This window comes from Nothobranchius furzeri, chromosome 5, assembly GCF_043380555.1.
Source record: "Nothobranchius furzeri strain GRZ-AD chromosome 5, NfurGRZ-RIMD1, whole genome shotgun sequence".
Classification (NCBI taxonomy): Eukaryota; Metazoa; Chordata; class Actinopteri; order Cyprinodontiformes; family Nothobranchiidae; genus Nothobranchius; species Nothobranchius furzeri.
This window is the reverse complement of record NC_091745.1, coordinates 73935664-73951078: the sequence shown is the minus strand read 5'-3', so window position 1 is coordinate 73951078 and position 15415 is coordinate 73935664. Positions and strand designations below refer to the sequence as shown.

The window sequence follows — 15415 nt, the reverse complement described above, 5'->3', positions numbered from 1 at the left end:
CGCCATGTTCGCCCACCATGTAATACTCCCATAATTCACCGTTGCAGTTTGATATGGTGGACCCACGTGATCAAGTGACGTAGGTGCAAAGGGTCAATAAACTGAGAAGCTCAGATTTCTGGGAGGGGCTCGGAGTAGAGCTGCTGTTCCTAAAGCTTTAGCTCTCTCTTGCACTTGAGAGGTGGTTCTATGGCAATTTCCCCGTTTGTGACATCACAAATTGGACTTTTTGAAACGGCATGTTTTAGGCACGTACTTCCTAAATACAGACAGACAGAAAATGGATAGAAATAATTTTTTTCATGTTTGGAGTGTTTATAGAGGCAGTGGAGACCCACATGGCAGTACAAAAGGTGAGATTTGCACAAAATGTCCCCTTTAAACAATTAAGGAGGTAAGCAGCAAGTTGATGCTGATATATGAAATACACTAGTGAATATAAAAAAACTATTAACTGACAACAAGTTCATCATTTGACATTTATATAAGTCAATATAAGTCATATATAATACATGCATATCATAAAAAATCTCTATTTACAGTTTTCACGTAACTTTTTTTGGTCTTACTTGGAAAAGAGGTGGAACGGTTTACAGCATAAAGCTGCTTTTATTCTAATAAATCCTAATCTTATTTAGACTCTCTACCATTTATGATTTTGAATCCCTTCTGATGCTGACGTCGTCTTACATATGAAGGATTGGTGAGGCATTTTCAGCTTATAAATAACCAGATCCTGTGACTGCCTGGAGGTAATAACGGAGGAAACCCATGACTCATAAGAGCAGTGTTTTTTATAATTTAACTAAAAAAAAGCTTTCAGTGAGGTGAATAGCCTCACCCGTGTGGTTTTCACCCAACCGCCTGCAGGTGGCAGCAAACACCCAGCCATCCTAAACTCCCCTGAGTTTAGCATCTTTGTTTTTTAGGGGGGTTGATGCAGTTGATCAGTTCTGAACAATATTTGCAGAATCTCTGCGTTAAAAAGCCCCACACCACTCGTCCTCCTGTGGCTGTGAAATCAACCTGCAGAAGTTACCGGTGCTGCATTTGATGCTGCCGTCGCCGCTGGGGGACTCAACAAAAGAAACGGATGCTTTCAGGGGCGTTATGGGACAGCTGCTGTCTTCAGTGCTGCAGACGATCGTTGGACCGTCTGAGGAGGACGGAGGGAAACAAAACCAGCTCTTCAGGATCATGCTTTCATTCTCAATTCACTTTGACCTGATTCTCTAAAGTTCACCAGTTTAAAAGGATGTTTTTATTTACCTGTGTTAAAAAGTGATAGTGTGTAGCTGTCCTTGATGCAGGTCTCTTGGCAGTGAGAAATCGGCTTTGGCGGAGTGACAGCTGGAGGAAGAGGCACCCTGACGGGATCAACGGGGCAGGCTGTCACAGAAAACACAAACATCACATCACTTAACCTCAGGAGCAGGTTCACAGCTGAACTCGCCAGCTCTTGGGTGGCACCAGAAAACCACCATTGTAGCTGTTGTTCTGGGGAAAGCGACACAAATGAGAAGTAACCAAACAGGAAGTTGGCGGCCACTGTATCTGTGCTGATGCTGAGATAGTTAACCATCAGCAGAGATGCTCAACATTACTTTTAAAGGTTTATTTCTTTAAATAACTCCGTTTTCCTTCATGCGTTTTGCTTTAACAGTTCTTAAACACCGAGCTGTTCTCCCGCCACTTCATTTTTAAGTTCACATAGATTTTTTTATACTTCTGTAGAAATGTGATCTAAATATTTACGGGAAATGCAGCCCCGGCGTTCTGATTGTCAGGTTTTCAGAGGTTTACATCCAGTAGTGAAACCCCCCTCCTGGGGTTACTGGCATTAAGTGTTTTGCCGACTGTCGACGAGGAAATCTTCACACATCCTGTGGTGGGTTCTCAATTTACTGTGCAACTTTGTCTTTAATATGCAAATTATTTTATACTTCTCGACTCGATGTGTGCTTCCCCCACTTTCCCCAAACAGACGCTGTTTTAAGAGTCGACCCGGCAGCTGGTTTTGGAGATAACCAACTGTTATGAGTTCTAGGCCCGTAAATAAGATGCTTAACTATACTTCTTTACCACAAAAACACGCAGCTTTCAGAGAAAAAGCAGTTTGTTGTCAATCAACATTAAACTGATGCAAGCTCCAAAAGCAGCAGGATTATACCGGTCTCACACACTAAGGATGGAAAAATGAACAAATAATAAAGTCACGTCAACTCGAGTAAAACATGGTTTTTATAAGCTAACAGTCTTTTATGCCGCCATCATAAAAAACACTTCAAATGGAAATAAAGGGGAAGTTTTTGTAAACTAAAACAAAGTTTTCATTCAATTGTTTTAGATGATTTGTTTGATATGCAGCGATAAATAATAAATACTTTCTATTACTTTGTGATGACTAAAAAGCAACACATTTAATATGTTGTTGCCATAGCTGTGTTGTACTATATCTGCTTAGAATAAAACAGAAAGTAATAGATTTATAGTACGATGTGAGGTAACACTTTACAAAAGTCACTTTATTAATGTTAGTGCATTATTAAGCATTAGTAAACTATTAAATAAAGTATTAATACTGGCTTAACCATATTATGTAATGCATTACTAAACAGACCCCCCCAGCCCTTTGTCCTAACCTTAAGGAGACTTACTAGTTAATGTCGGCAATGTTAATAAAAGGAACCCTTTGTTCATTAATGCTTAATAAAGCACTAAGTGATGTTAATAAAAGGAACCCTTTGTTTATTAATGCTTAAAACACTAAGTGATGTTAATAAAGGGACCCTTTGTTTATTAATGCTTAGTAAAGCACTAAGTGATGTTAATAAAAGGAACCCTTTGTTCATTAATGCTTAATAAAGCACTAAGTGATGTTAATAAAGGAACCATTTGTTTATTAATGCTTAATAAAGCACTACGTGATGTTAATAAAAGGAACCCTTTGTTTATTAACGCTTAATAAAGCACTAAGTGATGTTAATAAAAGGAACCATTTGTTTATTAATGCTTAATAAAGCACTAACTGATGTTAATAAAGGGATTATTGTTGTAAAGTGTTGCCGGGTGTGAGAGTTTTTTAGTTTCCCTAAAAGATGGGTGACGGTGGCACAGGAGTTAAGCGCTTGCTTCATAGTGAAGAGGTTGCAGGTTTGAGCCCCGCTGAGTCTGTTTCTGTTGTGTCCTTGGGCAAGACACTTAACTCACCTTGCCTACTGGTGGTGTTTGAAGGGACCGGTGGCAGCTGCGTACGGCAGACTTGCCTCTGTCAGTGGCTGTGGCTGCAATGCAGCTCATCACCACCAGGATGTGAATGGGTGAATGACTGATTGTGTTGTAAAGCACCTTGGGGGGTCCCAGGGCTCTAGAAGGTGTTATATCAAATACAAGCCATTTACCAATTTTGGTAATTGTGAGCTATGTTGGTACGCTCTAAGAAATGAAACAATGAATTTACTATTTACTTATAAAAGTTATGTCAAACGATTCCACTGAACCTAGTTGCTCACATTTAAAAAGTCGTGTACATCTACTTTTAGCATAACCACATAAAACAATGCATAACACAAAAGTTTTTAACATAAGCTACTGCTTTTAAGCATGTTTCAATGGTCATTGAGCCATAAATTTGAGCAACTTCACAGGAGACAGCACTCTGTCACCATCTGCTGACCAAAAACAAGACTTAACAGTTTTGTTGTTCAGGTAGAAACACTAGTGGAAGGTTTCTGCCTGTTTCACAGCAATAGTTGTTTACTGTGGCGATAGCGAATAGCCTATAAATGCTAGTAGTTCATTTATTCAGTTCACTGACTGTCAATAAAAAGGACAAAAAAAGAAGAATTTAGCTTTTTTTTTGTTGGCATCGTGGCGGATCCTGGAATTAAAAGTAAGAAAATAATGTTTCATTGCTTGGTTCTTTTAAAAGAACCAATCAATTCAAGTTGACAAAATACACAGAATGAATGTACAGAAGAGAATAATGTCTTTGAAGGTGAAGCAAAGAGCTAAAACCGGAGTAAAGATTGTCGTGAACTACGCTAGTTTGAAGGAGCTAAAGGAGGCTATCACAGCTGATGGTGACCTGGCTTTGTTGCAACTGGACTTGTAAATAATAATGATTTTTTGTCCAACAGTGACTTTTTACTTTGTGGTTTATTTAGTATCAGCTGGCTCTTGTTAGCGTTAGCTTGTTGCTGGTGCTAAGCAACAACAGGATGTGGCAGGGTTGATTATTAATGTTAATATTAATAATAAATTTGCAAAGTATAGCACTTTTTTAGGCACTCAAATCTCTTTCCACTAATGCACTTGCACATTCACACACTGCTGGTGATGGTAGCCACAGCCACCCTGGGATGGTCTAACAGAGGTGGGGCTGCCGTTTTGTGTCATCAGCCCTTCTGACCACCACTGACGTGGGCAAGTTGGGTGAGGTGTCTTGCCCAAGGACACCACAGCAGAGCGTCCCAGCGTGAGCTGGGATCAATCCTGCGAACACTGGGCAACCTGCTCTGCCTCCTGAGCTCCTGCTGCCCCAGCTGAAATAACTTGGTTAAGTAAGCTCAACATCTCATTTTTTATAGTGCAGTTTGATATTTGTGTGTTGGCTCAAAACAAGCCGTAATGTAAAAAATAAAACAGCTAAATTTGTCCTTCATCTACTAAAATTAATTAAACTTTATCTGTTGAAGCAGATTCATGAAAAAACCTAAAGACAATCTGCACACATATTGACTCTAAAACATCAAAATGAACATATATGTATAAAAAAATCATATTCTCATCAGCCTAAATGGGACATTCAAACAGAACCTAACAATCCCCTAAAATTGGAAGTTTTGCATTTCTGTCATTTCTCCTGAAACAACTGAATATTTTAGCGTGAGTGCTGATGCGGAGATCACAGCTGTGCTGACAGATGCAGATGAAAACACAGATAACAGAGCGACACACGACATTTTTACTGCACAACACCGAATATCAGGCTAGAGTTTTACGACATTTTCTGCGTTTCATCACACAGAACTTCAGTGGAAAATGAGCAAATGTCAAATGAGATCTGGTTGTCAGCCAAAACAATGTGTAAGAGCAACTCGTGTACGTAGGACTGGTTTTCAGTATGAGTTGGTAGTCTGTGAAGTGTGCGTCACACCATACAAAATAACCGTGTCAGGCTGAAACTGTACAGGACGCGGTTTCGCCATTCAGTATGTCATCCTCGCTGCAGACTATTTAACCTGCCTCCATGTTCAGCTACTTCTGCTTTTGTTCAACACAACAAAGGTTGCTGTTGGGTTTAGCATCAGGCTGTTTTATGTTTGTTCTGTTTATTAACACCAAAGCAACAGATAGCTGAAACTTAAACAAAGGTGTTCTTTTTCTTCCTAAATTCACCAAAATTAAACCGTGGGAGGGAACGCTGAAGAGATGATCTGCAATGACCTTCAACTGTACGACTTCAAAGCAAAAAGATCTTAGTTGTGGTCACCAGCATGAATATTTTCTTCCAGCAATTGCAGGAACTTCGCTGTAACGCTTGCTCGTGATGCTGTTTCAGTTGTTTCGACAGTTTTAGAGCAGAAAATGTGAGAAGAACATTGAAGCCCGCCCACACGCGCATCAGAGCTCTACCTGTTCTGTGTGATCTGCGTTTTGTTCTCCAGAAGATGAAAGCAGCCACAATGATAATGGTCAACACCAGTCCAGCCCACAAGCCTGCTGGAAGAACCCAGGAACAATCTGGAGAGAGAGAGAGAGTGAGAGTGAGAGTGAGAGTGAGAGTGAGAGAGAGTGAGAGTGAGAGTGAGAGTGAGTGAGAGAGAGTGAGAGTGAGAGTGAGTGAGAGAGAGTGAGAGTGAGAGTGAGTGAGAGAGAGTGAGAGAGAGTGAGAGTGAGAGAGAGAGAGAGAGAGAGACTCCTGGTTACACGAGTTTAATGACATCATTTATGGTCATTTCTGACAAACAGGAAGTGGGTGTCAGTATCATTATTAATGTCATTAATGTAACGAGATCATGAAGTAATGAATAAAGTTATTTGAATTTCCTCTTTGGTTGTTGGTAATTTGATCCCATAGCAGACGGACCCATTCCTTTGATGTTTAGCTGATGACAAGTTGATGTTGAACCAAAACACAGAAGTCATCCGCAAAAGACTTAAGACTCAGAGCCGGCCCTAAGCATACTCATGTTAGGTGACTGCTTGGGGCCCCCACACCATGAAGGCCCCCCCAAGAGAACCAAGATGGTGCGTACATTTTAATAACTTTAATAAAAACTAAATTATATTAAACATGGAGAAATAATTTATATATTATGTTCTATAGCATAATTTATATAATGCTTTTGGTTTTATGTTGTTGTGTTTGCGCATTTTATTCACATCTGTTCCAATTTTAAGAACAAAAAATAGTAAACTTTGCTTTTTTACTGAAAATTCAGTGTTTTTCTGCTGATGTTACCCTCATATAGTTTAATATAACACCCGTAGGAAAATGTGCTGAGGGCCCCTCGAACGCTTGGGCCGGCCATGGAGACTCGTCTCTTTGTATTGCACAAAGGGCTAAACTTTTATTTTCGTTAATAATTCCTGTCGACTTCTTGTATATTTGGAAAACTCTGGCGCCTTGGTTGCCACTATAAAAAAATGGCTGATTAAAACTTTGACACCTGTTACAAAAATGAATGGTTTCGAATCAAATCAAATCAATCAAATCAAAGATACTTTATTAATCCCAGAAGGAAATTAGAGTTTCAGTACACACAATTCAGAGATCAGACATACTGGGCAAGACACATGACAAGAATTGGTGACTGTGGTCATTCGCAACCCTGAGTCGCGCTACCTTAATAGAGATAAGAGCATAACATGAGGATTGATTTGGGAGGAGGGAAAAAAGGCACTTCATAGCTACTCTCTCACCAGGAGGGCAGCTTTGCTCTGCAAAAAAACACCTCAAACAGATAAGCAACAGACAACACAACATAACATGATAATATGAAAGCAGGGGGGGGGGGGGGGGGCTGGGATCCTGTTTCCCCAGCGAGAGCAGCCATGTACGGCGCTCAGCCACTGTAGCCACAGGTGGGAGGGAGATCTTGGGAGGAGGGCAGAGCACATTGACTCCTGCAGGTTGATGACCTCGCCAGGCTGAAGTCCACCAATTCGAAGGCGGGGCGGGATGGGGGTGGGGGGGTAGGTCGGGTTTTCATAGCTTCTGTCTGCATTCCTTCGTGGGGGTTTGCTGTTGGCATCTCGAAGGCTGCTATGGCGTCAGATTCGGATAACAAGACTTTGTTTGGGTCAGGCTGAGATAATTTTCCTCTCTGCCTTCAGTCTTTAAACTGATCATTCCAGTCCTCCAGTGAAGCCAATTTAGGTTTTTAAACTTGTCCATACCGTCCAGTGACCCTCTCTGAGATGACATCCATTTTGCCCACTAATACCGGTATCGCAGCCAGAACATTGTCCAGCTTGTGATTCACCTCGAGTAGCGTCCCAGTCTGTGAGGTCTCCACACGGACGGTGCTTTCCGTGGGTGCGGGTCGCCCTCCAATCGCTCCCGTCTTCCCAAATTTACAGAAAACCAAATATCCTCCCACTCCAATCAGAAGAAATCCAGTGATCATCAGGCCAAACATCCACACGTCTTCGACGTCCTCAATGGACAGCTGGGAGAGGCATATGATCTTCCACTCTTTCCAGGAATCCATCATGTACCCCGCCAGGTGTGTCCCTTGCGGGCAAGTGGGAGCCCCCTGCTCCATTCTCATTGCTGAAAAAATCTTATCAATCGCACTGAATGACAAATCTATCAAATTCATTGTTAAAAAATAGGGTTTTTCAGAAGAAATGCAGAGAAGCGCTCTGTGGGCAGACAGGACAAAGAGCCTTGGGAAAAAAGATAAGGGAGCAAAAAGAGAAGCGTCTGTTCTCTGCGAGTGCCAGAAGAAGAAGGCTACATCCCAACCACGACAACAGTTCTGCTAAGTTTTTAAACCAACGTTTCTCTGAGTTTCTGCAAAGGTGTGAGTGAGATGAATATGTAGCCTTTTTAGAGTTTCCAGCTAACTGTTAACAGGAACCATGACTCGAGCTAAACCCTAAAAACATAAAGGTGTGCATACTTGATAATTCTTCTCTTGAAGATGTGTTACTTTTCCCGTGTAAATACAAACTTTGTTGGTATTTTTAAAACACACTCTCAAATAATCTCTAAATTAAAATCCCCTGGGATAGATGTGGTAAATGCCAACAAATTCCCATTGAATTAAGCAGCACCCAATGCTATTTTTTTCCAATGTGTAAAGTTTGGTGTACCATCCATCCATCCATACTCGCTTGTCCATGAGAGGTCATGCGGGGCTGGAGCCTATCTCCAGCAGTCTTTGGACTAACAGACAGGGTGTTTGGTGTACCATTCCATAAATTCTAATTGAGAATCCTCTTGCAACCAATGGTGCCCCCAAGGGGTGGCCAGGGGTGGCCATGGCGACCCCTAGAAAATTGCTGGCCCCCCCAGGAAAAGCCGTTAATAAATCATATTAATGTTCACTCAAACAATAAATTAATCTTATTTATTCAAGACATAAATGTAAAACACAATAAAATTGTAACATTTATGAGTAAAAAAATAACCAGAATGTTTCTGCTGCTCACCATTAAAAATAAGTTTTTTCCCCCCATAGTTTTCTGTAAACACAGTAACAGATGAATTAAACAAACAAAAAAAGAAATGCATTTGGAAATAATATTTTAAATAACTGAAATGTTTTTTTCTGAAATGTTTGTGTTTGTAACATTTGAGTTAAGTGTTTTGGAAACATACAGTTTTTTAAATAACAAATAAAGGAGCAATGCAGTGCATCACCACAGGCTACGCTCTCGCAGCGTTACCACAAGGACCAATTTGGTGTGCCACCCCAAAAATTTCTGTGCCCCCATCTGGCCACCCTTATCAAAATTCTCTGGAGGCACCCCTGCCTGCAACCGCCCCATAAACCCAACAAGAAACCATCACCTTTAGTTCAAACTGTACAAGCAATTATTGCAATTTTTTGATGAATTTTCACAGATTTTTTTTTACTTTCAGTAACAAAACCTGGAAACTGATGTCAAAACAAACCACTACCCACAGCCAGTGGCTGGTTCCAGTACAAGTTTCAGGTCCCACTCTGTCTTAGTAAACAAATGGGACATTATCTTGACTAAAAAAACTAAAAAACACTATTTAAAAAATACATTTAATACTTTTAAACTGATTTTGCTGGCAGAAATTTCACACTCTACCTTCCATTTGAACGTTCAGTCATATGTGAGGCCTGTGTTGCATGTAGTCTAACCCCCCAAGGCACGTCACAGCACAACCCATGCACACACTGGTGGGGATGAGCTACAACAGGGCGCACAGACAAAAGCGAGGCTGCTGAGCACAGGCGCCACTGGTCCCTCCGACCACCGTCAGCAGGGAAAGTGGGTTGAGTGTCTTGCCCAAGGACACAGCGACAGACTGAGCAGGGCCCAAACCTGCAACCTTCCGATCATGAGGCAGACATATCACGTCTCTGCCACTGTTGCCAACTGTATTTGATACCAGGCCAGACTGTGGTCGACTGCATGCAGACCACAGTTTTGTGTCGACAATGCTTTTGTGATGAGCGGGTGTGAAATGAAGGGGCGGAGCCTGCAGTAAGATGCATTCACAAAACGGTGGTGCATTGATGATGGATTTGATTTTCTACACACTCATTGTCACTGGACTTGGTCAATTGGTGTGTTTGTGAATGACCATAGACGGCTTGATCGGTGATGAAATCACAGAAGTGTGTTGAAGCCTGTGTGTTACACATAGCTTCATCATCCTCATCATCATTTTATTTATAAAGCACTTTACAGCAGACTCAAGGACGCTCCAAAGCGTTGTATGCAGCATACGTACAATGTTCTGAAAAAGCAAAACCTTAAAATAATGATGACAGGAAAGGATAAAAGAGGAAACCCATCCAAAAAACCTTTTTGTGTTTCAGTTAATACCAAAGGGAAAAAATGTGACTTCAGGTTTGATTTATAAACCGCAAGGGAAGAGGCGAGCCGCCCTAGCACAGACCCTAACCCTAGACCCAAGATTAAACCCTGGAGCAAACAACAGACATCCGGGAGCATGACAACATGAAAGGTCCTGTAAGCTGGATTTTGTCCTGACAAGACATGAAAAATAAATACAAGAACTAAATCTATTCTAAAACAGACAAAGAGTCAGTGTAGGGGGCCAGGACTGGGGTGTCATGGTTGATTTGTTTTGTACCAGTCAAATGCCTTGCTGCTGATGCTGTGCACCACTTGTGATCCATTTCTGTACACCCATCAGTAAGTTTTGAATAAGGACTTTAAATCTATTTGTGCAGAGAGAGCTAAACTCAACAACTAACAGAAACTCAATAAAGAAAACTGTTTGTACGTAGTCATGGTTATGCTTTTTTTATTCATACTTCCTTTTCATCTTGTCACAACGTTACGATTCCTTATCTCATGTTAGCGACACACAAACTGCAGCTGCTGCATGAAACGATTTCCCGTCACTTCCTTTCTTACTTTAAGGTCAATCGGAACTGAGTGAGTCAGAGTTTAGCGCATCAACTGAGTTCATTTTAAAATGAAAAGAGTCTTCACAGAAAAAAGTTACACTGATTTAATCTGATTTCCTGGAGGACCTACTGCTTCTGAAGTTCCCGCAGACGGCATCGGTTGTTGAATTTCCTCGAGTTTTCGGCTCTTTTCCGATGTCCTCACACCTGAGATCAACACATGAGATTGAAAACAATACTAGATGTTACTGCATGGTTACCAAAGTGTGAATGAAATATAGTTACAGCAGGTCAGTGTAAGACGATTAAAGCTAGCCTAGCAAGCCATCCTATATACGTGAATATATAGTCCGGCAACAATCCATAGACAGAGCTCAATCATGGGTCAGAATCTACATTTGTGTTTCAAACGACCTAACGCGTTTGGACAATGAACAACGTGATGTACTCTATGGATGTCAGTCAACTAGAAAGTCTGCCGTACATGGTCTACGAAGTCACAAATACATCCTTTTTCTAAATAAAGAATTTACCCCTCCCGCTGTCCTAATGGGCGTGACCCCGTGAGGAAAGTTGACCATTGAGCAGGGTTGATGGTTTATCCCTTGAGGTCCATGTGGCAGGGGTGAGGAGTGAGCACCACCTCACCCCTGCCACGGGGACCTCAAGGGATAAACCACCAATCCTGCTCAATGGTCAACTTTCTTTGCGGGGTCACCCATGACGACAGTGGGAGGGTTAACACAACTTGGTTAAAGAGCAAGTCACCCCAAAATCTACTTATTTTTCTGATAAACTATGTAAATGTGTGTCTAATCGTGCTGCAGACATGTGTAGTCAATAGTTTTGCACTTTAGTGCATTTTAGTTAAAATTTAAAATTTTCTGCCTGAAACTGTCAGTGTTGTGCCGTTGTCAGGTAAAAACTGCACTGCATTTGAATTTAAATCTGCCATCGCTATTGGCTAAGAGGTACCCTAGAACATTAGCTGGTACCATATGATGTCACAATGTCATTGTGAGCCTGCGTGTGTGTATTTGTTTGCAGCTCCGCCCTCTCGGTCTGCTAGGCAACGGCATTTGCTGCATTTTTCAAACAGGAAGTGGGAGTGGAGTACGACTCTGGTAGGGGGTGACTTGCTCTTTAAGTAAATTCAACATTTAATTTCTTACAGTGTAATTCAGTCACTTTTAGCAGTGTTTTAAAAACACGAACCTTATCACTATGAGTATAAAAGGAACTAATCTTGCCTGGTGTGTGGCACACAGGGAGAACGGTAATCTGTGACGTTGCTGTAGGTCCCAACTTCACACAGAGCACAGACTGCATCACTTGTGCGACTGGCTGCAGGAATCAATCACGTAGAGCAAGTTAGGTTATTTTGTACAGCAGGGCAGCGGAGCAGGATTATTTATGTTTATGTTAGATGTGACATGTGAAGCCTACCTGGGATTTTAACTCCCTGACCCAAAGGACATGTTGTCAGTTTCTGGCAGTGGCTGCAGGCATCGTCACTGCAGTAGTACCCTGACACACACTCACAAACTGTGTCTTCTTTGGATGTACACTCCCTTAGTTGTTTCCTATTTGAAACTGTAAAAAAATGAGATTTCATTTTACTATTTTTGATAAAGAATCTTTAGTTAAGTCTCTCTCTCTCTCTCTCTCTCTCTCTCTCTCTCTCTCTCTCTCTCTCTCTCTCTCTCTCTCTCTCTCTCTCTCTCTCTCTCTCTCTCTCTCTCTCTCTCTCTCTCTCTCTCTCTCTCTCTCTCTCTCTCTCTCTCTCTCTCTCTCTCTCTCTCTCTCTCTCCATGTGTGTGTGGGTGGTTAGACTACAGCCAAAAATAGAAGTCACCTATTTTTGTAAACCATCACAAATTTGAATAATTAAGGTGGTGCTTCACTGAAAAACCAATATAATGGGTTACTCTGGGGTTTTCATGCAGGCTGAACATTAAAATAGTCTCCTACACCTATCTCCTGCGTTAGCTTCTGATAGAAAATAGATGCTGAAACTCTAGGATTAGAAAATCCTGACAGATCTATGTCACACTGTCACTTAACATTCATGGACTCACCCATCTTGACTCACGATGGGGACGACTGTTGTTGGTTTAGCATCCAGGTTAAGCAGAGAACTTCTCGGCTAGCAGATGCTAACAGTTAGCATTAGCAACTCTACACCACGGCAGAACTCCTTTAGGCTTGTGTTATTTGTGGAGATAAAACATCGACGTTGCAAAGCAAACTGATGGGCTCGACACACGGGAGGCGACATCGCCTCTCCTCCATTCATTTTCAATTAGACATGTGCGACAAAGCGATAATTGCGGGTCTCTCTCCTACTAAGCGAAACGCGAAAAACGTGCGTGTGAAAGTTTGCACTCGTGCACGTGTCGTGCACGTACAACCCAGCGACGCGATCCCAGAAAGTTGAAACATTTTCAACTTTTCATCGCTGTCGCTCGGACGAGGACCAATCAACGGAGGTTTCATTCACTGACCAATGAGCGGACAGGATGCTCCGCACATCTCCGAGCAAACATGGAGGAGAAGTTGATTATTATGTTTTATATAGTAAAATCAGAAGTAAGATTTCACATAACTCTAGCAGCACCTTGTGAAACATCATATCTACCGGTTTATTAACTCTGAACCGCTTAAATAACCTTAATTCCCTCCAACCTGACACAGCCAAACAAAACAACGGAAGTTTCGATTTCGCAATGGAACAGAACACGTAGACGGCTTTGCCGCTGCCGCGGATCGCCTCCCGTGTGACAGGTAATAAAAGCGACAGCGACAAATTTCGCTGATCGCGGTCGTTTGTCGCCTCCCATGTGTCGAGCCCATGAGTCATCGGTAGAGTTGTGTTGCTGTCAGCCAATCAAAAGCGAGATGTCCAAATATCAGGAAATAAGAATCCAAAGCCTGTCTTCTGAAGCTCAACTCTGGTCTGGTTCACCTCTGGTTACTGAAACAGGTGCACCGGAGCTTTTTTCCCCTAAGGCACAACTTACAAGGCATTCATTCCTTCTAGAGATGACTGCAACTGTATTAAAGGTGCATTGTGTAGAAACGACGTAAAAAAATACACCCTGTGGTTAAATTTGGTTACTGTAACCACTTTAAACAACTCTGGAGCTTTTTTCCAGCCCTTTGTCAAAACACAGTTGTCGGCACTGCAGTATTCGCTCACAGGAGATACCCACACTCACTGATGGTAAACAGTAGTTACATACGTCCCTCCTTCTTTTGTTTTGTAAGGAGAAAAACGGACAATCCCTGCAGCCAGCTGGACATGAAATATGTTTCACTAGAACCTTCCTTCCAAAATGACTCTTTTGGGATTTTCTCACTGTAAAATTCTCACTATATTCTTACACACCGCACCTTTAACATTCATGGACTCACTCGTCTTGACCGGCGACGAGGAATGCTGTCGTCGGTTTAGCATGCAGGAAACGGCAGAGAACGTCTCGGCTAGCTGATGCTAGCTGTTAGCGACTCCACACCACGGCAGAACTCCATTAGGCTTGTGTGGAGGTAAAACATCAACGTTGCAAAGCAAACTGAGACAGCGGTTGTGTTGCTGTCATCCAATCAGAGGCGAAATGTCAAGAAATGAGATTCTAAATCCCGTCGTCTGAAGCTCAACTCTGATCTGGCTCAGGTCTAGTTCCTGTAACAGGCACACCAGTGCTTTCCCCCCAAAGAAGGGGGAACAAGGCATTCATTTATACAGAGACCACTGCAAATGTATTAAAATACAAGTAAAGTACCACTTTAAAGGGTATTGTTACTCTAGAAATGTGATGTTTGAGTGACTTACATGTAAACGAAGTTGAGGTTTACCAAAAAGATGGTTAGGGTTGGAAAACTGAAACTATGGTGATGTAAGGAAAGTAACTAAATCCTTCAGTGATCTGTTTGATCGTGTAGTTGACTTACTGGTAATGCACTTTGTGCAGGGCCTGCATTCTTTCAGGGCGTTTTGAGTGGCTGTGAAGGACCCCTCTGTACAATCGCCACACACCGTCCTCTGTGTGCCCTTACATTCAGCTTCCATGTACTTCCCTGATCGCAGGTAAAGAAAAACAACAACAAAACCAGGAACAGAACAGACGTACGTATTAGACGCCTGCCAGGATCAATGAAATAGAGGAATGCAAATCTTTTCAAATCTAACGAGGAAGTTGAACAGAAATGTTGAAACCGTGAGGTTTACCGACCTGCAGGACAGAGCTGATCCTTTGAGCAAAGCGTATTTGTCATTTTGTAGAGCCTTCGATTACGGTCCTTCACTTGAGTGAAATAAGCTTTTAGGTTTCCTTTCACTGAGCAGAACCTCCAAATGACAGCTTGAACCCAGCCCGGAGGGCACGACCTTCCCTGACACTTGTGTCACGCTCTCCTCTGCGATCGCTCTCAGTTTGATCTGTTTATGACAGACTTCTTCCCTCTTCTCACTCTTTCTCACTCGATTCTGATGTCTTTTCTGATCCTACACAGTGGAAAGCCCCGTTGACCCTCATCTGCTGATTTCCCCTCCGTCTCTCTACGTCTCTCCTTGTTTCCTTCCTGTCCTATAGCCCCCCCCCCCCCCCCCCCTTGCTCTCTCTGTGAGGTGTGCATGTGTTTCCGTACAAAACCAACAGGCTGATGCTGCCAGTTTAACTAACTCAGAGAAAAGTGATACAAATCAAGATTTCCTTCCTATGATTTTTTTCCCTCCATTGTTTAAAGCGAACCTCGGTCCAAACTTTCACAGGAGTGCCTCACAGTGTTTAGCTCAGTGTGTCTTCCTCACGCCCTCATTACCAAAA

General features: G+C 42.1%; 1 protein-coding gene across 1 annotated transcript; it reads right to left on the bottom strand.

Moving 5' to 3' along the window:
* Positions 1-793: 793 nt before the first annotated feature.
* On the bottom strand, positions 794-15056 carry LOC107379457 (tumor necrosis factor receptor superfamily member 5). The gene is made up of 8 exons (XM_054741049.2): positions 14822-15056; positions 14541-14666; positions 12036-12182; positions 11840-11933; positions 10720-10796; positions 5638-5745; positions 1270-1389; positions 794-1156 (listed from the first exon to the last, which is right to left on the bottom strand). Exons 1-8 carry the CDS (start codon positions 14862-14864, stop codon positions 981-983), a joined length of 891 nt encoding a protein of 296 aa, XP_054597024.2. The 5' UTR covers positions 14865-15056; the 3' UTR covers positions 794-980.
* Positions 15057-15415: the final 359 nt, after the last annotated feature.

What these genes read in the sequence shown, in the direction of transcription:
- LOC107379457 (XM_054741049.2), bottom strand. Translation starts at nt 14,864, where the DNA reads ATGACAAATACGCTTTGCTCAAAGGATCAGCTCTGTCCTGCAG. An exon ending in TCAGGGAGTTAAAATCCCAG is followed by an intron (nt 11,934 to 12,035) that starts GTAGGCTTCACA and finishes TGATTCCTGCAG; the next exon opens with CCAGTCGCACAAGTGATGCA. An exon ending in ACGCAGATCACACAGAACAG is followed by an intron (nt 1,390 to 5,637) that starts GTAGAGCTCTGA and finishes TTTCTGTGACAG; the next exon opens with CCTGCCCCGTTGATCCCGTC.